General features: G+C 46.5%; 1 protein-coding gene across 3 annotated transcripts in view; it reads left to right on the top strand.

Moving 5' to 3' along the window:
* Nucleotides 1-25,298, top strand: part of Cabin1 (calcineurin binding protein 1) — a 132,877-nt gene that overhangs the window by 59,996 nt on the left and 47,583 nt on the right. For 2 of the 3 annotated variants that reach the window (XM_048343547.1, XM_048343546.1), the window contains exons 27-28: nt 10,951-11,133; nt 17,106-17,437. In XM_048343547.1, coding sequence (XP_048199504.1) covers nt 10,951-11,133; nt 17,106-17,437 — 515 coding nt within the window. The remainder of the gene's footprint in view (nt 1-10,950; nt 11,134-17,105; nt 17,438-25,298) is intronic. The other variant, XM_048343548.1, reaches the window with a different exon arrangement.

Raw genomic sequence — 25,298 nt, 5'->3', positions numbered from 1 at the left:
TTTTCGGAGGCAGTTTCCTTTCCTGCAAATGGAGTAGTGTTTGCTGTGTGATTATTAGATAAAAGTACTTGCAAAGCTGGGCACCTGTAATCCTAACTACGCAGGAGGCTGAGGATCATGGTTCGAAGCCAGCCCAGGTAGGAAGTCTGGGACACTCATCTCTAATAAACCACTCAGAAAAACCCAGAAATGGAGGGCTGGGAATGTGGCTTAGTGGTAGAGTGCTTGCCTAGCATGCATGAAGCTCTGGGTTTGATTCCTCAGTACCACATAAACAGAAAAAGCCGGAGGTGGCACTGTGGCTCAAGTGGTAGAATACTAGCCTGGAGTACAGAGAGGCTAAGGGACAGTGCCCAGGCCTTGAATTCAAGCCCCAGGACTGGGGCCGGGGGGGGGGGGGGGAACCAGAAAAATCAGAAGTGGGGCTGTAGCTCAAGTTATAGAGTGCTAGCCTTCAGCAAAAAAGTTCAGGGACAGAGTCCACACCCTGAGTTCAAGCCCCAGAACTGATACCAAAAAAAGGAAAAGAAAGAAAGAAAGAAAGAAAAGAAAATTGACTGTATATCAAGTCCTCCGGGTGCAGCTGTTCTCCAGATCATGGGGGAAGCCGGGATGTGTGCTAACTCATCACACGTAGAAGGCACACAGTGGAGCCTGTCACCCTTGGTTTGTATCCTTACTTTCCAGCTAGTCATGTAGCCTCAAAAGATGAGCAGGCAGCGCCTGGGTGAGCCTGCACATCGTGCTTGCTGGGTCCCTGTTTCCCACCTGACAGAGCCTTTATGGGGCTATTTAATTTGCCAACAGTGAGAGACGTAGCCAAACATCAGGAGTTGCCGGGAGTGTATTTTGGAGATCTTGCATTAGGGCTACCTCCCCTCTTTAGTACCTCTTGGCTTAAAAAGATGAAAAACAGGGCTGGGGATATAGCCTAGTGGCAAGAGTGCCTGCCTCGGATACACGAGGCCCTAGGTTCGATTCCCCAGCACCACATATACAGAAAAAATGGCCAGAAGCGGCGCTGTGGCTCAAGTGGCAGAGTGCTAGCCTTGAGCGGGAAGAAGCCAGGGACAGTGCTCAGGCCCTGAGTCCAAGGCCCAGGACTGGCCAAAAAAAAAAAAAAAAAAAAAAAAAGATGAAAAACAGCTAGTCTCTGGGGGCTTACATCTGTGATTCTAGCTAGTCAGGAAGCTGAGATTTGATGATTGTGGTTCAATGCCAGCCCACTCAAAAAGTTCACAAGACTCTTATTTACATTAACCACCAAAAAACCAGAATGGAGATGTAGCTCAAAGTGGTAGAGAACTAGCTTTGAGCAGAAAGCCCAGAGTCTGTGCCCAGGCCCTGAGTTCAAGCCCCACAGCTGACAAAAAAAAAAAAAAAAAAAGAAAAGAAAAGAAGCTGGGTGCTGGTGGCTCTTGCATGTAATGCTAGCTACTCAGGAAGCTGAGATCTGAGGATCATGGTTCAAAGCTAGCCCAGGCAGCACAGTCCATGAGACTCATCTCCAGTTAGTCACTAGAAAACCAGACGTGGCTAAAAACACTACCTTTGAGCAAAGGAGCTCAGGGACAACACCCAGACCCTGAATTCAAGCCCCATGACTGACCAAAAAAAAAAAAAGAAAGAAAGAAAGTAGAAAATCAGCTGGAGTAAATTTTGATTTGGCTTAAGATTTAGAAAAACAGTTCCAGCTAGATGTCTAGATAGACATTTGATTGTGTCTCTCCTGGGTCAGACCTTAAGAGCCATGAGTTCACTCTCTAGATTGCCCTCACCTGTAGCCTTGTGCTGCCTGCACTAGCGTTGGACACCTGTTGCAGCCATCCACATACTTAGTAAAAAGCCTCTGGAATTCATCCCATAGGGTGCTCTGAGACCACCACAGCCGTCATAGACAGCCCTTCTCAGGGAAGCACACTGACCTGAGGAGGGGCCTTCTGGCCAAGCTAAGAGAAAGACAGACAGACTGGTTGTTTAGGTGACCTAGCTGTCCTCCTCACTGAACTAGCTTCTTCCTTCTATTCATTCAGTTCTTGGAATTGACCCACAGTGCTGAAATACTTCATGTCGAAGCTTTCTGACTCGAAAGAGAAAGTGACATGAGAAGCATATTGTGACCTCCAACGGCTCTTTGGTGGTAGCAGTTCTGTAGCTTCACAGCTATAGCAGGCTTGGCCATATCCTTATTCCTCTGAAAGGAAACCAAGCTGTGGGAAGATAGGCATTCATTCATGATGTCATGCTAGTCAGGGCAAAGTTAAAGGAGAAAGAGATCCTAAGTAATCTTCTATCTAGGCTGTGTGTGAGGCTAATGTTAAGAAAGCCCTTTGCCTGGATGATCTGACAGATTACATCTGTTTATGTTTCCCTCCTTGTTAGAGGTACTTCAGTGGAGGAACTAGGGAGCAAAACCATTCCAAAATGGCTTGAGCCTTCATTGATTTGGCTTAGCTGGTCTTTGAGATATTTTCTTTTTTCTTTTTTAATTGCAAGTCTTGGGGCTTATACTCAGCCTGAGCACTGTCCCTGACTTCTTTTTGCTCAAGGCTAGCACTTTACCACTTGAGCCAATGTGAAACTTCCGGATTTTCCTGTGTATGTGGTGCTTAGGAATTGAACTCAGGGCTTTGTGCATGCTAGGCAAGCACTCTACTCTTTGTCTAAGACCTGGTCTGCCTGTTGTACCTCATGTCACTTCAGAATGAGAATGCCACAGCCAAGAAAGGCCTAAAAGGCCAGAGGCCTTGCTCTGTGGCCAGTCTGGGGCTGGGTCTTCTTTGGTTCTTTAGCCAGTCTAGGGTCACGTCTATGCAGGTGTTCTGTCAGCACTATACCAGGTACACATAGCCACCCTGGTCTCTGTTGCAAGCTTAGAGGAGACAAACAGGAGTCAGTCATTATTCAGATGAAGGTTAGGTTGAACTGAAGTGAGCATCTAAAAGGTAAGTGTGCTTGTCCCAGAGAGAGCCAGCCTGGCTAGGAGTGGGAAGCCCTTCTGAGGAAGCAAAGCTTTGCTATGATCTCAGGCTGTGTCAGTTTACTGTGAGTGGAGAAGGGGAGAGAGGACAGGAGTTGAAGCTTCAGGGGCTGGCATCCATGGTTGCAGGTGATGCTCAGTAAGCTCCTTGACAGCATGAGCCCAGCTGCCAAGGAGCCTCTGAGGCTGTTCTGGTTTTTAGGCTGTGGGTCGTTAGTTTCTTAGGTAACTAGTGTCAAGCTTCTTCACAGCCATCCATCCTCACCATGCTGTCACTGTCCGTCATGTTTCATCTGTGCCTGTCCTCTCCTGTTCACCCCCACGCTGCCTCCACCAATATTGCCCGTGCTGCCCCTAACCCTGACCACACTCTGTTCTCCAGGCTTTGTCTTTCTGCTTGCACCTGTCACGGCTCGCTTCAGGGAACAGCGCAGACCGCATGCTCAGTCCTCAGTCCGGCTCCCTGCTTCCCCTGTGACCAGGAGCACCTTCATATCTGCTGGTCCTGTGATTTGGAGAGTGTATGTTAGATGTGTGTGGCCTCTGCCAACAGCCCTCCTTCCCAGTTCTGGCTGTATGTAGTGGCACTGGTGGTCTGTCCCCTAAATATTCACCTGTTTGCCTGCCTGGCAGGTGGCTCAGTCCTCTATTTCCATTGCTTTGTTCTTCCTTGCTTTAAAACAAAAACAACAGACTTTTAAGTTCACAAATACTCTTTATAAGGTCAAGTGTAAAAATGTAGATTATCTACAGTAGCTGAGGCTGTGAGGTGGGCCACATGCCTGTACTTCACAGTGGCCAGACTCTTGAGAGTCAGGGGCGGTAAAAGTAGTCATTCCTGAAGGGACTGACCTTTAGGCTGGCCAGGGGTAAGTCAGATTCTGGTAGGAGCTCTGCTTTCCTGTAAATAGACATTCTCAAAGTGAGAGACTCCCAGGAAACTCCTGCTTGTCCCCTGGGGAATAGTGGCTGGGAGGCTGTCAGACAACAGAACTAGTTGCTTCTTTGCTTTTCCCTAATTGTTACCTTCCTGAGAATCTCTTTAGGGCAAAGCTGATCATGACATTTGTTGAGTAGGTCTTGCTGTGTGCTAGGGATTGAAAGAAGGCACATGGGGAAAGCCAAGAAGAAAGGGCCCTGATCCTGCAGCCAGGTTGAATCTCTGGGTGGTGTTTTGGGATAGTGATTGGTACTGTGAGCTGGCAGGAGTAAAAGGAAACTCTGCAGCTGGAAGGTCAGGAGATAGGCCTCCAGAGAAGCCTGGCAAGCCCCTGTGGATAGGGACAGTGGAGATGAAGACCTGGAAACTGGAGAGTCCTGCAAGTGTCTCTTCTCTTTGGTGTCTGACAATGGTAACAAAATAAGAGATTTTGTAGGCAGAGAGTTTTGGAGAACAGCTCTCCCACAGAATGCAATGGGCCATCCTTTGTTGGCTTCACCATTTCTGATGAGGTCTAGCTACCTTCCTTACATGTTCTGGCAGATCTGTGGTCCCATAGCATTGACTCATAAAGAGGGCATTAGCACATTGGGAGTAAATACTGGTTTGCTTAAGTCAGTCTTTGGTTTTCATAATGATCACAGCTGGGATTCCACCAAACAGGCAATTCCTTTAGGCCCAGAGCCCAACAGCTTGTGAGCCAGTGAGCTTATGGCAGTGCGCCAGCGGGTGAAATCATCTTGGCTAGGCTTGCTTCCTGGAGCTTACCACAGGGTATGCTGCTCACCCTGCAGTAACTTTGGCTGGTCTTATGTTGGCTGAGGTGACCCAGCCCTGGCCTTACTTTCATGGAGATCTCAACTTCAGAAATATGGCCTGCCGTCATCTGGAGAAACTGAGGCCTCTTGAGTGCTGTCCAAGTCATCAATATTCTCTCTGTGAGTACAAAAATGAATACTACAGAACATGATAGTCATTGGGTTATCATTAAACTATGCTAGGCCGGGCTCCTTAGAGGTCTCTCATGTCAGAAACAGGAATATTAAAAAGCATGATGATGTGGACTGAGAATGTGACTTAGCAGTAGAGTGCTTGCCTAGCATGCATGAAGCCCTGAGTTCGATTTCTCAGTGCCACATAAACAGAAAAATCCAGAAGTGGCGCTGTGGCTCAAGCGGTAGAGTGCTAGCCTTGAGCAAAAAAGAAGCCAGGGACAATGCTCAGGCCCTGAGTCACAAGCCCCAGGACTGGTAAAATAAAAATAAATAAATAAATAGATAGATAGATAGATAAATAAATAAATAAATAGCATGGAATAAGCTGGGTGCCAGTGGCTCATACCTATAATCCTAGCTACTCAGGAGGCTGAGATCTAAGGATCATGATTCAGAGCCAGCCTGGGCAGAAAAGTGCCTATGAGACTCTTATCTCCAATCAACCATTCAAAAACCAGAAGCAGAACTGTGACTCAAAGTGGTAGAGTGCTAGCCTTGAACAAAAGAGCTTAGGGCCTGAGTGCCTAGGGCCTGAGTTCAAGCCCCTCAATTGACAGAAGAAAACAAAAACCTCATGATGTGGGCTCCTTAAAGTGCAAAATCATTCAGCCAAGGTTGCCTAGTCTGTAAGTGGGACTGGGGTACCCCAATGACCCTGTGTGGCTTCTGGAGCTTCTAGGGTTCACTGCCAGTGCTGCTTATCCACAGGGACAGTGAATGGCCATCTCCATAGCGTGGAGAAGTGATCTCTCTTGAGAGCCGTAGGCCTGTCCCTAACTCACACTTGGTGCTTGCCTATGGAGCCCTGGGATTTGGCCTTGCAAGTAAGACTAGAAACCTTTGCTGAGTATGAGGTAGAAGGTCCAGTCAACTCACTGCTTTCTGTTGGGATCTGGACGATCCCTTTCTCCCCCCCCCCCCCCCACGGGGAGAATGGTAACCACAAACTCTATGAAAGAGCACTCAGCCTGGCCCTCGGCCAGCGGAAGGCCAAAGGCGTGCTCACATGGGCAAGCGCTAAGTTGAGGACGGGTTGCTGAAGCTTCCCCTCCCCCCAGTCCCCCCACATGTTACCGAGGGCGGAGGCGAAAAGGAAGGCATCAGGGACACGCTGCGGTGGTGGGAAGCGTCTCAAAAACTTTAATATGGAAGGGCACTTATATAGAAGTAATGGCGGGAAAGAAAGGGGGCTGGCCAAAGGACCAGTCATAGGCTAGGGAGCATGTCCATCAAGTGACATCACGAAACTTCCTTTGTGGGCAGGACAACCCCATCATGGTGGCACGCACGTGTTCACCTCCCAAGGGGTGGAGGCCAGAAGGTGGGAGGGACTTCCATTGTCCCAAGGCTGGTGGAAGGGCAGCCTTTCCCAGGCCATAATAATCCCCAACAGCTTTCCAGCATGGGTCTCACACGGTCAGCTCAGCTGATACTTGCGACCCATCAGTTACTGGGCAGTGGACATTCCAACAGCAGCTGTAAGGAAGAGCTGTGCAGTGACAGCTATACTGTCCTGTCAACCAGGTCACTGTGCCCAGACTGCAATGTATGATGAGATGTGGGCAAAGAATTCAGAGCAGCATGGCAGGATGAGGACGAAGTTGACTCTTTTTTTTTTTGGCCAATCCTGGGCCTTGGACTCAGGGCCTGAGCACCGTCCCTGGCTTCTTCCTGCTCAAGGCCAGCACTCTGCCACCTGAGCCACAGCGCCCCTTCTCGCCGTTTTCCATATATGTGGTGCTGGGGAATCGAACCGAGAACTTCATGTGTAGGAGGCAAGCACTCTTGCCACTAGTCCATATTCCCAGCCCCAAAGTTCTTTTTTTTTTTTTTTTTGCTAGTACTGGGCCTTGGACTCAGGGCCTGAGCACTGTTCCTGGTTTCTTTTTGCTCAAGGCTAGCACTCTGCCAGTTGAGCCACAGTGCCACTTCTGGCCATTTTCTATATGTGGTGCTAGGGAATCAAACCCAGGGCTTCATGTATATAAGGCAAGCGCTCTTGCCACTAGGCCATATTCCCAGACCCCGAAGTTGACTCTTGATGTTCTTTTGTGTGGACCAGCCTGCTTGGAAGAGCTGTGTGTCAGCATTTGGAAATTAGTTACCACCCTGTGAGCGAGGCACTGGCTTCATTATGGCCTCAGCAAAACTCTGTCTGTTGAAAACTAAATCTCAGATGGTAAGTTTGGACTGATAAGGCATGTTCCATCTCTGAAATTAGAGAGAATGGGTAATTGAGCTGGCATTTCATGAACACACAGTGCCAGACACTGATTCAAGTACTTTCTGTACATCAGCCTATGGAATCATCATGACAACTTTGTGAAGCAACATTGTATTATAGGTGTACATGCAGGGAAACCAAATAATTGTGTCATTTGGGTAAGTGGCGTAGCACAATTTTAGCTGTGACAGCCTGATCTTCCAGAGTCCAGGCTTTTACTCGATCTTGTTTCAAGGTCCTCTTGGTAGATCCTCAGGGACTGCCTGATAGGTGCTAATACATTAATCCAGATCTTTAAAGTAATTTAGTATACGATTGAAGACCTGGGCTAGGAATATGACTTAGTGGTAGAGTGCTTGCCTTTCACACATGAAGCCCTGGGTTAGATTCCTCAGCACTACATAAACAGAAAAAGCCAGAAATGGCACTGTGGCTCAAGTGGTCGAGTGTTATCCTTGAGCAAAATGAAGCCAGGGACAGTGCTCAGACCCTGAGTCCAAGCCCCAGGACTGGCAAAAAAATAAAAAAAAATAATAATAATATTAGAGACCCTTGGGGGGACTGTTTCTCCAGAAGCCATTGTGGCATTGATCTGTCTCATAACATAGCTGTTTTCTGGTGGGGTAGAGATTTAAGGTTTTCAAGGTCACATATCTAGAGTGACACAGAAGAATTTGACCTTAGTTCCAGACAAAACAAAATCTTACGTTACATTTTTTTTTCTATAATACCCCCTTTTAAAAATGTAGTTGAAGCTGGGGTTTGGTGGCTCATGCCTGTAATCCTAACTACTCAGGAGGCTGAGATCTGAGGATCATGGTTCAAAGCCAGCCGGGTAAGAAAGTCCATGAGACTCTTATCTCTAATGCACTACTGGAAAAATGCAAGTGGCACTGTGGCTCAGGTGGTTAGAGTGCTAGCCTTGAGGTGAAGAACTCAGGACAGCACCCAGGCCCAGAGTTCAAGCCTCGTGACCAACAAAAAAATAAAATAAAATAAAATGTAGTTTGCCTTAACTCATCTTTGGTATTTTGTTTTGTTTTAAAAACAGAATCTTATATAGCCCCAGGTTGGCTATGAGATCCTCTGCCTATCTCATGCGGAGACTTATATGTGTGTCCCAATACACCTGACAAGGTCTTTTGTATTTGCCATCACTTGAGCCATTTCTAGAAAACTTCTTTTCTCTATGTAGGTCCAAGTTTCTATCAGATTGCATATTTATATCTACCTGAGGAACTGCCTTTAATATTTCTTGTGAGATATAATGCATTTATTCAGCTTTTGTTTGTCTGAAAAAAAGAGGCCTTTGATTCTCTGGCTCTAGGAGAGATATTTTCAGATTATTGAAGTCTGAATTGATGTTTTTCCTTTTGGCACTTAAAAATATTATCTGACTTGGTAGAATTTCTGATAAGTTGTCTGTAATTCTTAACTTTGTTTCCATCTATTTGATATGTCTTTCTCTAAATACCTTTAAGGTTTTCTCTATATTTTTGGCTATATCAGCAGTTACAATATGTAGTATGTGGTTCCCTTCCCTCTTTTAATGTGTGTAAAGGGACTTTCCCTTGATTGGTGTTCTCTGTTGGTGATTTAAGCCCTTGGTTACTTTTGGAAAATTCTCAATTATTATGTATTTTTAAAATGCATTTTTTTTTTTTTGCTGGGGATCAAACTCAGTTAGGCAAGTTATTGTTGTAAGATTATTTTTTGTGTGTTCTCTTTCTCCTTCATTTTCTTTTTCATTTATCTTTTAATTTAATTGTTTTTATAAAAGCGATGTACAGAGGGGTTACAGTTACATAAATCAAAGTGATGAGTACATTTCTTTTTGGACAATGTCATCCTTTCCCTCCTTCAATTTCTGTGATTCCCAATTAGTCAGTTAAATCATTTGGATGCTCTTGAATGATGTGTCCTGATTTTCTACTCCCTACCTCTTTCTTTCTTGGTTTTGATTCTTTTTCTTTTCTTTTTTTTTTTTTCTTTTGCCAGTCTTGGGGCTTGAACTCTGGGCCTGGGCATCGTCCCTGAGTTTCTTTTGCCCAAGGCTAGTACTCTACCACTTGAATCATAGCACCACTTCTGGCCTTTTCTGTTTATGTGGGACTAAGCAATCAAACCCAGGGTTTCATACATGCTAGGGAAGCACTCGACCACTAAGCCACATCCCCAGCCCTTGGTTTGAATTATTTCTATTTAACTTAGTTTTACATTTTGATCTCTTACCCCCCAACTGTTGTATCAAGTCTGCAGAGAAACCATAGCAAAGACATTCTTCATTTCTGTTATTGTGTTTTTTTATTTCTTGCATCCCCATTTGACTCTTGCTTAAAAGTTCTGTCTTACTCCTGAGATTCTGCATCTGTTTATGGGTGATGTTTATGTTTTTCCAATACAGCCTTTAACACCTAATCATATTTATCTTAGTTATTTTAAATTCCCCATCAAGTAGTACTGACATCTGGGTCATCTCTGTCTCTTGTTTTATTGACTGTTTTGTCTCTTAATTTTTTTGCCTTCTTTCTTGGCATATGTGTGTATATTATAATTTTTATATTTAATATTTGGGGATAAATAATATTTAAACCTGGAATGGGCTTCCCCTCTTCTGCTTCTAGGACTTTAAGGGAAGCAGAAGTAGGTTGAAACTTGTTGTTGCTATGGTTACCTCCAGTGCACCACAGGCTTCATATTCCTTGCATGTTACCTTGTGCTTACAGTGGGGCCTGGTTTGCCTTAAGATTTTTCCCAATGTTCCAGCCTATCTTAGTTCTAGGTCTTTGTGTGTACATCAGAGTGAGCCTCCCTGCGTGTTCTTGCCTTCTCCCTGCAGCTGGCTGCTTTGCTTGCTACTTGGTGCTTGCTAGTCTGGGGCAGGGCTGGGTGGTTCTCTGTTGTCTTGGTCCATCCTGAGCCTTAGGCAGGCTGTGTCTCAGTGATCCTATCCCTCCCTAGTAACTAGTGGTTTCCTGCCCTTCCTTAGTGCAGAAGAATTTTTCTTTCCCCTGTACCTTGGAGATGACAGGATTACTGTCCTTTCCTGAAGCTGGAGGCTTTTGAATCTCAGGGAAGAATGATCCAGGCAAGCTTTAGACCTTTTCCAGAAGTCCCATCACTCTCCTCCAGGTGTATAGTACCTGAAGGGTATCTTCTAGCTTTCTCCCTGCCCTTCCCTAAGTCTTTCTTTAGACTCTTCGAAGTGCCTGTGAAGACTTAGGGAGAATAGCCAGGAAGTAAGTACAAATACCCTTTATGTCTGAGATTCCCAGGAATCTAGATTCTCATACTAAACTGCCCACACCTGGCCTTTAACAACACCTTAAAGATTTTCCTTGTTGAATTTCTTTTTTTTTTTTTAAGCACTTTAGTTACTTCTATTACCCTATATAGTAAACCCACTGCATTATGGTGGCTACTGAACATCTTTTCCCAACTCCACATTCACCAATAGCATGCTCATCACTTAAAATTAGCAGTGATGGGAACATTTATGCCACAGGCCTCAATAAATGCCACAAGTCAGGGTTGCTGTCCTCTAAGGGCCAACTATTGAACATTTGTTGGAACACCATGCTTTGGAGAAACCCCATGGAGGTTGACTATGGAAATCGATGCCTTTGGTGAGTGGCTCAAGGCCCTCTAGGTTGGGTCTACTTAGCAAAATCAGAGTGGTTCTGCTCAGGCTATCTCCTTTGCAGGGCAGTCCCCAGGCCACTGGCAGGGAGACTCACCCTGGGGAGGCCTCTTCATGTTGGAGGTGGTGTGGATTCATTCTCCTGCCTTCTCTTTCTTCTTCTTCCCTTAGACCGGAGCCAAGACAGCACAGCTGTTGCACTCTCAGACTCCAGCTCGACCCAGGACTTCTTTAATGATCCCACCAGCTCACTAGAGGGTTCCCGGAAGCCCTTTACAGAGAAGAGGCTGCCTGTGCTCAGTGCTCAAGCAGGGCTGAATGGTAAAGATCTTCAGGGGGCCACAGAGGAAAGAGGTATGAAAAACCTAACTCTGAATTAGAACTACTTTGATGTTTTGTGGCAGTCTGGGCAGAATTAAGTCTCACAGGCTTAGGTGGCCTAGGTCTGTCCTATCTTCTGTCCTCATGTCTCTGCCTGATTCTTGGGACCTCAGTTGGTTATTTACTTCTTTGGGCCTCTGTTATTCTCCCTGTAGGATGGAAGTGAACCTAGTGCTCACTATTAGCTTAAAGCATGCTGGTAGCTACTCTGGGATTGTAGGGATTAAATAAGGCAGCTCCTAAAGGTGTTGGCACAGAACCTGGTGCACCTAGTATGCTCAGTGATACTTCTTATGACCCACAGAGTCCAGCCTGAGAAAGCCATATCCACAATGTCAGTGCACCTTATTTTCCTATCTTGGTAAATGATTAGTTTTTTTTTTGTTTGTTTGTTTTTTAGTCTTGAAGCTGGATTCTGATGTCTTATACCTTAATCCTGAGAATCCCAAGAATCTAGATTTGAGATTGGGTTCCTAGTCAACCCAGACAGGAAAAGCCATGAGACTCTTATTTGACTCTGTAATTGACCACCGAAAAGCCAGAAGTGGAGCTGTGGTTCAAGTGGTAGAGTGCTAGCTTTGAGCTTGAAAGCACAGGATTATGTCAGTGACCAGGCAAAGTTCAAGCCCCAGGGCTGGCACACACACAGAAAAAGTCTTGGGATTCTAAATATCAGAAATGCTGTTTTCTTTTTTATCTGAAGCACCTAGGCCTTTGGCCAGGGGTGGTGGTGTCTGCCTCTTTGATGCAAAAGTCCTGATCTAAGTTCAGGATATACCTAGTTCTCTTGGGGTATCCTTGATGAAACACTAGGCAGAGCCCCAACTCTGGTCTTGCTGGGAGACTAGAGGTAGGTTAGGGCATTCCTAGTGCTACTCTAACGTTGTGAGTGATCACAGATGGATTTTGAAAGCTTTCTCACTCTGGCCAAGAGCTATGCATACAGGTACTTGCTGAACAACAACTTCCCAGACACATGCTCACTGTTGCCCTAGTCCAGACACTGCTTTAACTCGTTTGGTTCTCCTAGCCACCCTAGAAATAAAACTTATGGCTTTCCATTACAAGTAAAGAACTTGGGATACAGAGAGAATCAGGAATTTGCCTGAGGTAAACCGTAGTCCCTGTTCTGTGCTGCTTCTTCGGGTGGGCTAGATAGCTTGGGGGATAACCTACAAACTCTGGGAGTAGGCCTAGCAAGCTACCATACAGGCCTTCAATGAAGGGTCAAGAGTTGGAAGCTCACCTTTAGCCTTTAGATGTGGCAGTCAGGCTAGAGCTGTTTTCAGGAAAGTAATCCTCTACCAGCTTTCTACCTCCTACTAGCTCCCTCTGGGTGGCTTTAGAAGGAACAAGGCAATATATTCTGCAAGTTGGATAGGGTGACCTGTTAGGGTCAATAAGAGTTCATGGAACCCAGGACTTGCCCAGAGAATGTAATATATCTAGACCTCATCAGAAACAAGGCCAAAGCTGAATGTGGTATGTACCTGTGGTTCTAGCACTTTCTAGACAGTGAGGCCAGCCTGGGTTATATAGTAAATTTTAGGCCATTGTGGGATACATAGGGAGACCTTGCTTCAAAAGCACCACTTTCTTAACAAACGTAATCATTAGGCTTTTCTCAGGCAATGGTGACTTCCAAAAAATGACATCAATACACTGTAGAAAATTTAGAATGTGAAGGAAACAAGTAACAATTTTCAGCACTCTTTATACAGCACTTGTAATCTTAAGAGTAAGATTTTTACTTTTAGACAAGTGAGACTAGTCATTTCTGCTTTGTGGTCTAACAAGCACTGAATTGTTGTGAGTGCTACTGATATCATGGGCCTCTTTCTACCATATGTGGAGTGGGGAACCTGGGGAAAGTGTGGACTGAGCTGAGCACAAGTTGGCTTTGGTGCACCCTGTCCTATCCAGACCTTTCTAGACTTGCAAGGAACATCCTGCCTCTTCCACTCAAGATTGATGGTTTAAGCAGAGTATGAGGCTGGTTTTTGATAAAGAACGTTAGAATGTAATCAAAGCTTATCAGAATAGCCTATAGACTTGAAATAAAGCATCTCTCATTTACAGGTATGTGCCTCCCCTTTAAGCTGGGCTTTTTTCTTGGTCACTGAAGTGATAAAATTGGTGAGCTCCTGCCAGATAGAAGTAGGTATAACAAAAAAGGATATTCTCAGCCCATTCATAGAAGATAGCACAAGGTGCTGAGTGTTTCTCCCCGACTGGCCTTAATCAGTGTAGTGTCTCTGGCAGTGCCCTCCCTTAGGCTCTCAGTGGATAGCAGCCCTGGGCACCATCGTCTTCAAAAATGGGTTTCCTTTTTTTGTGTGTATGTATGTGCTTGAGATCAAACCTAGGGTCTCATTCACACTTGACTTGAGCTCTATGACTGATCCAATCTTTAAGCAGTTTTTGGCCTCCCCAAGAAAGGGTTAGGAGTGAATGTCCTGTGTGTGCTCTATACCCCTCATCTTCCAGGAATATCTTTGTGGGAAGTCCTGTCACCAACCTGATTTGTGTGGTCAGTGTCACAGGATACAGGCATTCATTCACACTTTTTGTGTCTATTGATAGAGCAGCTAGGAGTAAAAGGTTTGTACCAGGCAGTGGGTACTGAGGGGACTAGGAAAGACCTGCTTGCCACACTGTTTGGCCTTGAGATTCCTTCCTTCCTCCTGTGTTCAGCAGATATGAACTATCCCACTTCCCAAGAAGTGCCCTCTTTTAGTTTTCCAGAGGCCATCTTTCTGCACACTATTCTGCTGCACCGGACCTTGAAGAAAGGCTTCTGAAGATATGACTTCTGCATTTGTAAAGTCCCCCACCCCCAGTCCTGGGCCTCGAACTCTGGGACTGGGCACTATCCTTAAGCTTCTTTTGCTCAAGGATAATACTCTATCACTGAGCTACAGCATTTCTTCTAGCCTTTTCTGTGATTAATTGGAGATAAGAGTCTCAGGGGCTTTCCTGCCCAGACTGACTTCAAACTGGGATTGTCAGATCTTAGCCTCCTGAGTAGCTAGGATTACAGGTGTGAGCCACCAGTGCCTGGCTGAAAGCTCACCTTTGTAGGGATCAAAGCCCCACCAAATGTCCAGAATATGGAGGTAGCAATAGTAGGATTTGTTTTTGTTGGTTGGTTGGTTGTGGACTTGAACTCTGGGCCTGGACACTGTCCCTGAGTGCTTCAGCTCCAGCCTAGCACTCCACCACTTGAGTTACAATGGCATTTCCAAGATTTGGTTCTTAAATACAGAAAAAACATGGTCCACAATTTAACCATTTAAAGTAAGTTAATATTATATCATTTTGAGGGCAACAGGGTCAACCCAAATGCAGAGTTGTCAACAGCTGGTGTGGCCCATGCAGTGGACATCAGAGCCTGCTATACTGTGGGCACATATGCCCTCTTCCAGTCAAGGAGGCCTACTGATAGTACCTGTGTGTAGGGCAGGACCAGGAATCACCTGGCTTGTCTAGGTCCTGCTTAGTCTACTTGTACTTTCTTAACAGGGGATCACCCTTACTGGACTGTAGTCTCAGACTAGTGGAGTTTGAGTAGTGAGAGTTTCTTAGAAATCAGAAGATGTGGACCTGAGACCTGCCACAGCAGATTTTGACTTAAGCTACTCAGCTATTAGTATCTCTAGGACATATAGCCAGCTGTAGGCCAGACTTTTTCAGAACAGGACCCCTTTAGTTCAATGGGCTATGGATGTCTATCAGACCACAGGCTTGGCTAGAAAGAGGTCCAGGCTCCAGATCCCCTCCAGCCTTCCCAGAAAGCCTGCAGGATGGAGGTACTTCACTGTAGCCATCTCACATATGTTTCCTAGGACCTTTCTAGGGTGAATCAGATGGTTCTTGTGCCCTACTGGCCTTGGCACCTGTGTGGCTAATTACCTTGCCAGAAATGGCCCAGGTCACTAAGGTGTGAATTTCTCTCACTTCGTATTAGGAAGAAGTCTTCCCATTTTCATGCACCTAAAGTTAGCACTGAATTTATGTCTTGGCTGGTAATCATTGTGTGACCTTGTTGGCATTTCTGATATTCTTCTTCTGCTTAAGAAGTGGAGGATTCCAGTGACTTGTGAGGCCCATTTAACAGTGGGAGTGGTTACTGTGTGTGAGGCCCCTCAGGCCCTTGAGGAACTGGACTTTTAACTCCCTCTGGGCTCACTATTTTCTTCACTCCTTATGTGTCTTTAGATGTGTATTCTTTGGATTGATTCTTAACTCCCTGTCTGCTTCCCATCACATCATGTTCTGCTGTCCTTGTGTCTGAGCATTTGGTACCTTTGTTGAGCCTTTGTAAGGCCTGTACTATTGTCTGATTTCCTTGTCTCCCTGGAACCTCAGGTCTGGGCCCAGAACCATTGCTCCTGTTATACCTTAGGGTCAAACTGTGAACTTAGCATTATTTTGAGCAAGACAACAGAATCCTTTGTAAACTGCATGTCAGTCCTAAGCTGGAAGATCCCTAAGCCCCCATGAGAGAGTATTAGCATGGAGACCAGCTAGGATCCTGGCACTCCAGTCAGTCAGTCTTCTTCAGGTCATGGGGACAGGAGCTATGGGTATATGTCAGTGATAGAGTGCTTGCCTAGCATTCATGAGGCCCTGGGTTCCATCTCCAGAAGTGTAAAATAACATCAGTACATGGGATGCAGGGCCACAGCTCTCTTCCTGGCACTGGGCTCCTTGGGAAGGAAATTCTCTTTTGATTTTGCTCTGCAAACTCTTATTTATCTTGGGATGGTGAAACCTGAGAGCGGCAACATTAAGTAAAGTCCTGAGGGATGCCTAGCAAGTGGGCTAGGTAGGAGAGGCAGGCAAGTGGGGAAAGCAGCTCAGAAGGCGTTGCAGGAGAAAGGCAGATATACAAAGGAAATATTCTGAGTGGCTGGTCTCAGTGGAGTGTGGATGGCAGGTAGATGGTAGAGGTGTCTGCTCAGTTCTTGCCTTGACAAGAAGAATGATGATTGTCAAACTTACCACATGCTTGATGTCTGTCAAGTTATGCTTGCACTTGTAAAGGGTAAACTTATTAGGGCCCTAGTGTGTGCCCCCTGGCCCTGCCTAGTAGTCCCTAGCTGCCTCTCTTTTTTTTTTTCCCCCTCTCTTTCTCTTTTGCTGTAGGGAGAAGGTTAGCAGAGCTTCATAGTGCAGACTGCCTTTAGGATGAGTGGTGTTGGCTGCCTCTCTGGCCCTTTCCAAGAAGACTGTATATTATGTGCCAAATTCCTAATTGCCTCAGGAGCCATGAGCCAGGGGGCCACCTTGCCTTTGCCCTCTGCTTTCTTCCTTTTATTGCTCCTTCCTGGGCCAGACAGCCTCCTCCATGGGCAGCCAAAGATCCTGCACCTTAGAGACGAGTCTGAGACCAGCCAGCCACTTTCATTGTCCTGAGGTGCAGCCCTAGACTTTCCTGGGCTGCCTGGCTCTGAGGTCCCTGGTGGAGCAGGGCTAAATCTCAGGGCTTATCTCTGGTATGTCAGTGCTTGGTTCGTATGCAACAGCCATAGAGAAGGAATCTGAAGGCTGAGGCACTGAATGGTAGGGCAGGTGTGGAGCTTCATGGGCTTTTTCCTAGCTACATTATTGGGTGGTGGGCCTCCCTGTGTGGGCTGCTTTTCTATGTACCTATAACCGTCCTACTGAAGGTAGGACAACCTTCATTCAGCCAGGAAGAGACCAGTTAGTAACTCTTCTTTCAGGGCCCTGCTGCTGCATGGCTACTGAGGCCTCAGTCGGTGGCAGCAGAGCCAGTACTAGGTCCTATCCCTAGCACTGTTAGGTCCAGGGCCCAGTCAGCATGGATATATCAACCTTAGATGTGCCAGTCACCTACCTGAGGTGTCTCCATTGCTGGTGATAAACTGCTTCATGGGCAGAGCCTAAAACCATGGTGACTTTCTTTTCCTTTTCAACTGTAGGCAAAATCAAAGAGTCCTTGGAGAACACAGAAGGCTTCCGGGCTACAGAGCAAGGTCTCCAGAAGCCTGCTGCAGACCCCCTGGCCTCTGTTTGTATTCCTGTCAAGCCCCCAGTGTCCACACCTGCTTTGTTGGATGGGAAGAAGAGGAATGACTCTCCAGCAGAACTAGTGGCCTTCCCCCAGGGGCTACCAGCTGGTGCTGAGGAGCAGCGCCAATTCCTCACAGAACAGTGCATTGCTTCCTTCCGCCTGTGCCTGAGCCGATTTCCCCAGCACTATAAGAGTCTCTACCGACTGGCCTTCCTCTACACCTACAGCAAGACCCATCGGGTGAGTGGTGTCCAGGAGAGGGTTTGGACTGTTTGCCCAGGGAAGGCAAACGTCCTTGACAGTTGGTGGATAGAACTAAAACAGATTGGAGCTTTGGGATAAGGTTCAGGTGACTCGCATGGGGAAGATGGGAAGGAGAGCTATGGAGACAGATTCAGTCCAAAGAGTGGACCACTTTTCCTGTGTCCCAGCCCCCAACATCATCTTGCAGAGGCATCCTTGCTGTGGTGCTGCCCCTGGGCTCGCCTCCCAGTTGCAGCTGTCAGAACCATCTTCACAGCCTCTGCTTCATGGGGGTTGGGTGCTGACAGCCTCCTCCAGCTCTTTTTGGAAAGCAACAGCTGTGCCTCAGGCTTAAGCATTCCCAGGCATACCCCTTCTTGCTGGCAGCTTAGTATTCGTGGAGGAACTGGGTTGACTTTCTTTCCCCTCAGCCACTCCTCACTCAATCAGGAGGGTTCTAATGGTCAGTGGCTCTCCTTGTGACACCTATTCCACAGAGCTTCATTCCAAGGTGGGAAGCTTATTTAAAAACATGCAGATGAGGGCTGGGAATGTGGCTTCATGGTAGAGTGCTTGCCTTGCATGCATGGTTCAATTCCTCAGCACCACATAAACAGAAAAGGTCAGAAGTGGCGCTATGGCTCAAGTGGTAGTGTGCTAGCCTTGAGCAAAAAGAAGCCAGGGACAATGTCCAGGCCCTGAGTCCAAGCCCCAGGACCGGCAAAAAAAGAAAAAAGAAAAAGAAAAAACCATGCAGATGAGCAAACAAAGCAAGTCCCACTGTGATGAATATTACAGAGAAAATAACAGGATACAGTGAAATGTTGATGTGGCTCCATAAAGGCACCTTCTGTGCTGAGACCTATAGTGAGTGGAGATACCACCAGATTGAAGGAAAGAGTATCTAGCCAGGGTCAGGAGCCCAGCAAAGCGGCTGTGTGGTTGAAGATCAGAGAGGTCTGAGGTGGACAGGTGAACCTGTGGGGTCTCACTGTGAGACCTTCCTTTGGCCTTACAGTTGAGTAGGTTCTCTTCTAGGAGGCCTTCTGCTTCCCCTGATTCCCCAGCCTCTCTGTGGAATCATGAAGAACCAGGAAAGACAGTTGGCAGAGAGATAGATCCTAGCTTGACACTGGTTAGTTCACAGAATTATGTTTGAGGACCTAGGCACCAGGAGCTAAGTGACTTCACAGTGACTAATATGCTCTTGTAGCTTGGCCAATTTCCTTAGAGCATAGCAGGTAGACTTGGTCTCGGTGGGGTGTATGCCAGCAAACAACAGTAGGCTTTGGTTTCCCTGGCTTCCCCCAGCTGTTTGCTGCCTATTGATGCTTCTGTTGCCACCAGGAGCTTGGCCTGCTCACTGCTTGACTTGCTGTGCTCCAAGCCTTCTCTACCCAGGGAAGCCTGAGCTCTTATTAAACCTTGACTAGCATGTATCTTCACTGCCAAAGCAATTTGCAGTCCAAAGGGGCAATGGCTGATGTATTGCCTCACCCTTTTCTCCCACTGCTTTGGGAACTTTTCTCATTCCCTCTTTTGAAAGCAGCAGAGCCTTCTGCAAGAAGTCTCTTGAGTATCAGTAGGAGGAACATTAGTTAGCACTGTCACCTAGCTTTGCAGACCCAGCCAGCCATGGTTAGCTCTGTCCAAGACATAGAATTTCAGAGGCCAAGCTTAGACTCAGTGCTCACCCCAGAGCAGATGCTAGAACAAGATTTGTTGTGCAAGATGAGTAGTGGGATCCAAGGAAAGGGAAGGATACAAGATTAGGTGAAAAGAAACCAGGAGTTGGTTGCTCATACCTGTAATCCTAGCTAAATAGGAGGCTGAGATCCAATGTTTCAAAATCAAACCAGACAGAAAAGTCCACAAGATGCCATTTCCAAAAAAACTAAGAAAGACAATTGCTGATAGCTCATGCTTCTAATACTAGCTACACAGTAGGCTGAGATCTGGGGATTGTGGTTTGAAGCCAGCCTGGGAAAAAAAAATCCAGGAGACTTTATCTATAATTAACAATAAAATGATGAATTGGAGAAATAGCTCAAGTGATAGCCATGAGTGAAAAAACTGAGTGATAGTAGGAGGTCCTAGTTCAAAACCTGGTACTGGCACAGTGAAAGAAATAAATAAGTAAAGAATAAGTGTCAGCACCAGCCACGCAATCAAACATGTGGCTCTAAGTGCAAACCACTGGGAACAAAAGATGAGAAGAAAGTTGAGCTGCAAAGCAGACCCCACAAAGCCAGGTATCAAGCCTCCACGTCCCACTAAAGACTTTATTTGGAGCCCCAGGGAGCCAATGCCAGTGAAATAATCAGCACAGCACCAGGCACAGGCTGCAGTTATTATGGCCTATCCCCCTCACTTGGCAAGTATTCTCATAATAGAAAAGTGTTTATATAAAAATTGGGGGCTGGGAATGTGGCCTAGTGGTAAAGTGTTCGCCTTGTATACATGAAGCCCTGGGTTTGATTCCTCAGCACCACATATATAGAAAAGGCTGGAAGTGGTGCTATGGCTCAAGTGATAGAGTGCCAGCCTTGAGCAAAAGGAAGCCAGGGACAGTGCTCAGGCCCTGAGTCCAAGCCCCAGGACTGGCAAAAAAAAAAAAAAAAAAAAAAAAAAGTTGAGTGGGGGCGGGAGGGTGGGGGGGTTACAAACACAATTCTCCTTCCCTAAAACAAAAGCTACTATTTTATGTCTAATATTTCTTGTGGTGGTTGTATACATGTACTGTTGATAGTGTGTTTCTGAGGCCCATGGCACTTAGGTTCCTTGAGGAGAGAGTTCTGTCCCCTTTACATCTAGGAACCTGGGCTCAGGGTTCCATAGCCATGAGTTGGCAGAGTCAGGGATTGCTCTTCTGCCTCCATACTATTACCTGTGTCTACCCTAAGTTTGTTTTCCATTTTGCTCTTTCCATGAATGTCTCGAAGGCCAACTGGTCATTCTTTGATGATTCATGGCATTAAGGGTACTCAGTTGACCCAGGCATCCCCACTAGTGGGGCAGTAGCGTGCCTATGGCTGCTGCGCCATTGCTACCCATGTCCCTGAGGAATCTTCCATAGCTGTCATGCTCAGTTTCTTCCAGCCCTTCTGTTAGCTGCATTCCTAGGTTGGATTCCTTGCTTTGTAGCATGAGTTGTATTGCCTTCATTCTGAGAAAGACCCCTTAGGGGGCAGATATTATTCCCTTCTCATAGCTACACTTTCAGCTGATAGCACTGTGTAGTGCCAGGTATTCCATAGCTGGTCACCAAGCCAGTGAGCATACCTTAGACCCTCATCATGTTGACAGCCACAAGGTTGTAATTCTAACAGTTTTGTCTCTCACATCTCTGGGCTCACAGTCACTGACAGGATTTTAAAGCTGTCAGTCAACACTCAAAAACCTAGCTCTCTGAGAACACATGGGCAGTTCAGAAAAGGGTGTATGAGTTGGGATGGAGATATAGCTCATGGTAGAGAGCCTTCTCAGCAGGCACAAACAAGGTCCTGAGTTTGATTCTCAGCACTGCAAAAGGTGGTGAGGGGTGGGGCACATTTCATCAGGATACCTAGTAGAGGTATCTAGCCTTCACTGATAGGACAAGGTATGGTCACCTGTGTGCACTGTTCTCCTACAATCAAGCCCCTCTGTCTTCCACTGTAACTACTCTGAGGGGTCTAGGGCAAAAGATCTGATAAGATGGGCCCTTGAGCCAAATAGCCAGGTTAAAGAACAAACTTGGAGATTCATACCTCCAAGCATTACTTCATATTGTTTGTAGAATTAAAACATGATATCTTAATTCAGCTTGAGTCTTGATTATGCATCCAATCTGTCACTTGCTTTGAAGATTCTTCTGGGCCTTTGTAGGCCAGAGACCAAGAGGCAAGTTTCTCCATGAAGAGTGCTGCTTTCCTGGTCATCTTTCTCTCAAAGGGATGTAGATGCCAGCAGCTTGGATGGATTTGAACTCTGCCAGCACCATCAGTTACAAATAAGAGAGAAAAGTTTAGAAAATAGAATGAAACTATGTACCCCTTTATTGTCTCATGACCCATAATGTGGCAGCATTGTTTGTGTTTTGGTATGCTGTCTGTGCATCTCTCCAGGTTTGTTTATTTAGCAGCTGTCTGCTGAGCAGATGTCACATGGGGAAAACCTCTTTGAGGTTCTGAGGATGCACAACAAAGCCCTAAGTGTGTACATTGGAGAGGGTAGGGAGGAAACACATACACAATAAACTGAGTAAGGAAATGGAGGGGGTGGCGAATGGCTATTTAGACAGATTGGTCAGAAAAGGCCAATTTCTCTAAGCCTTGAAGACCTGAGTCAAGTGATGGAGCCCTGCCAGCTATGAGGATGTCAGGGCTAGAAGCCATCTTGAGAAGTGATGGGCAGTTGAAAGAGAAGAAAGATATAGTCAGAAGCTTCCTGGGACCGAGTTAGGAGAAATTGTGATAACATCATTCCAAGTGAGACTAAACCATTGCAAGGTTGTGGGGTAAAAGGAACATCATGCAGCCTACAGGTAGACAATGAGTAGGGATTGCTAGTTGGAGACCTGGCAGGATGAAGGAGCAGTTTATAGAAGCCTGGACAAAGTAGGAACCCATGTGGGAGGGTGGTACAGTACTATGGGCCAGCCGTAGCATGCCCATGAGGCTGATGGCCTGGTAGACTGATGGCCTTTAGTGGCCAATTTTTGATGACCCCACAAACTCAGAATATTAAGTGTATTTCCCTTTGTACGATTAATTTATGTCATATGAATTTTAAAAATATGGGAGTGTAGCTGTAGCTCAGAATGGTAGACCACTAGCCTTGAATGAATGAGCTCAGGGACAATGCCCAGGCCTGAGTTCAAGCCCCACAACTGACTAAAAAAAAATTTTTTTAAGGGGCTGGGGATATTGCCTAGTGGCAAGAGTGCTTGCCTCGTATACTTGAAGCCCTGGGTTTGATTCCCCAGCACCACATATACAGAAAACAGCCAGAAATGGCGCTGTGGCTCAAGTGGCAGAGTGCTAGCCTTGAGCAAAAAGAAGCCAGGGATAGTGCTCAGGCCCTGAGTCCAAAGCCCAGGACTGGCAAAAAAAAAAAAAAAAAAATTAAATAAAACAAAAATAAAATATATTCATTTTCCTTGAGCAACTCCTAAGAATGATAGCATTTCCTTTCAGTTTGCTTTATGCACATGTGCATGTGCATGCATGCACATACATATGGTATGTAAACATATATATACATATATATATGTAAACACATACCACTTTAGGTTTTTTGTGTGCTGGTCCTGAGGCTTACATTCATGGCCTAGTCATTGTCCCTGAGCTTCTTTTGCTCAAGGCTAACACTACCACAGCTCCATTTCTGGTTTTCTGGTGGCTAATGGGAGATAAAAGTCTCACAGGTTTTCTTGCCTGTGATCACTTTGAGCCATGATCTTCAGATCTCAGCCTCCTGAGTAACTATGATTACACATGTGAGCTGCCAGTGCCTGGCTTAAGCATAATTTTTTTTTATAATTATAGGATCAAGAGTGGTTGTTACAAAGTCTGCCAGACTCAGGTTGAGGGCATTTGTCTGCATATGCAATTACAGGGTGAATTTTCAGTGTGCATGTTTGTGTGTGTCCCAAGTAGCCTGCCAGTATCCACTGTGAACTAATGGTGGCCACATTGCTGCTCTCCCCCACCCCCCACCCCACCTGTGGAGCCCTGTACTCCAAGAGCCTCAGCCAGTTCCCCCCAGTATGAGACGCATGCGTAGCACCACAGGCTGTAAGGACCTTTCCCAGCCATGACTTTCACCTACTCCTGATTCCTTCATTTGACCCATCCATAACCACTGTCTCCTCCTGAGGTATTACCTGGTGAAGGGCAGAGCCCAGTGACCTTCCTGGCACCTGGCACCTGTGCAGGGTGGCAGGCCATGTTGCAGAGTTCTCACCAAGAGATTTGTTCTGTTTTCAGCCCCTGCCAGGCAGTTCACATTCTTGGTGTCATTGGTAAGAATTTGACCTTCTCTGAATCTCACTCTCTCTTTCCTAAGTTTGTGAGGAGGGAGGTAGTTAAGTGGAAAATGAACACATATCATTGGCTATGACAGGGAGAGAGCCCCTGGGAACAGACAGAACCAAACAGACTAGGTCATCCATATAGTGGCAGGTGGTGCCTGGGGTCAGGTCTACCTTTCATTCTTAAATATCTTGGGATTGCAGGTAACCCCTGCAGGGACAGCAGCACTGTTTTGGTATCTCCTATGTATAGCCCTTTGAAGGCTACAGTTAGGGACACATATTGGCACGCTTGCAGCTTGGGTTTCTTATGCAAGGGGGGGAAAGCTGAGGGGCTCTCTGGAGCAGTATCACTATAGCCTAAATGTTCTGAATTAAGATCATCAATGTCAGTGATTGCAAAGCCAGGAGACAAAGCAGACATTGAGATTGAGATACGCCCCAGGGGCATGGACTGTCCCCCCCCCCCCCCACATTATCTGTCCCTGGCAAGTTGTATGCTCTGGACGTTGGCCTTATAGGGACTTTCTTCTGGACACCTAAGGTGCAGCTAGGCTCCTGCCTATGTTTGTATAGACACTTCTCTCAGCTGAGTAACTTCTTCCTTTCATTTTCTAAAAGCACAAACCCTGTTCATCCTGTTTTCATTCCCTATAGTACCCCTTTCTCTGGACTCTGCACCTCTAGTTTGCCTGCTGAGGAGCTATCAGTGAACAAGTCAGCCTGTATCCTTGCCCTCATTGGGGTTGATGGGGAAGTGGGAGCAGATGGCAGACTTGGCAGTGAGTCAATTAAGAATCGGTTTAAGGTGGCAGTAGGGCTTTGGGACAATACAGTAGGAGACCTTATGGGAGTTAGATGAGGTGGCACTAAGCCAAGGGACCTGCAGGAACTATGTGGGAGCAGAGAAAGTATGGCTGGGAGACCCTCCCCCAGGGGAAAAAGGAAGAGATGGGCTGATATGTGACACGCACGGACCTGACCGTCATTCTGAAGGAGTGTCGCAGAAGGCCTTCAAGCAGAGGAGTTAGTAGGTCCTCTACCTTCTGTCAGTGAGCAGATGGTTTAGATGATGGGTGGAGGAGGGCACTGAAGTGCACACATGCTCTGTGAGATACTTTTCCCCACTTCTCCTCAGCACCCCTCAGCCCTCAGTCTACCCTCTGTTAGAGGAGGTCCTGCTAGGCCACATAGTCTGCAAAGTCCAGAAAGATGAAAGACATTATCTGGTGAATGACTCCACATAGTTCTCCCAGAGATGTTGGGCCACTGGTATTGTGGCAAATTGTATAGGAGAGGGATGGCCACGCAGCTGCTCCTGGTGACTGCCTCACAGCATGTACCAGGCAGGTTTAGAGTGACACTTCCAACTTTGTGGTAGTCTTGGGAGAAGCCCAGGCTTTGGAATAGCTCTCCTTGGACCAGGGTACAAAAGCTAGCTTTGTTACTTCCTAGCCCTGGGTCTTGGGCCTCTTTGGCCTTGTTTTTCTCACTGATAATGAAAAAAAAATTGTGGTACTATGCTCTGCCTGGGCTGCATACTTCACTTTTCCTCACTTCAAGGCACTTACGAAGCTGCAGGGCATACAGTATGCTACAGAACCACTCATAGAGGCCCGTCAGTCTCTGTCCCCCACCTTGCCAGCCTAGCACCTGCCAAACCCACTAAATCTTTAGATAGGTTTTCTGGGCCTTGTCAGCAGCTCCCATCCAGGCCTTAGACATGAATTAGCTAAGAGCTCCCATGAGCCGTCTGGACACTTTGTGCTATAGCCATCGATCTGCTCTTTCTCTGGCCGCCTGGAGACAGCTGGGAAATACGCTCTCTACCAGTACACAGTGGCT

This window comes from Perognathus longimembris, chromosome 3 (genome assembly GCF_023159225.1).
Source record: "Perognathus longimembris pacificus isolate PPM17 chromosome 3, ASM2315922v1, whole genome shotgun sequence".
Lineage (NCBI taxonomy): Eukaryota > Metazoa > Chordata > Mammalia > Rodentia > Heteromyidae > Perognathus > Perognathus longimembris.
This window is presented reverse-complemented; position numbering and strand designations above follow the sequence as displayed.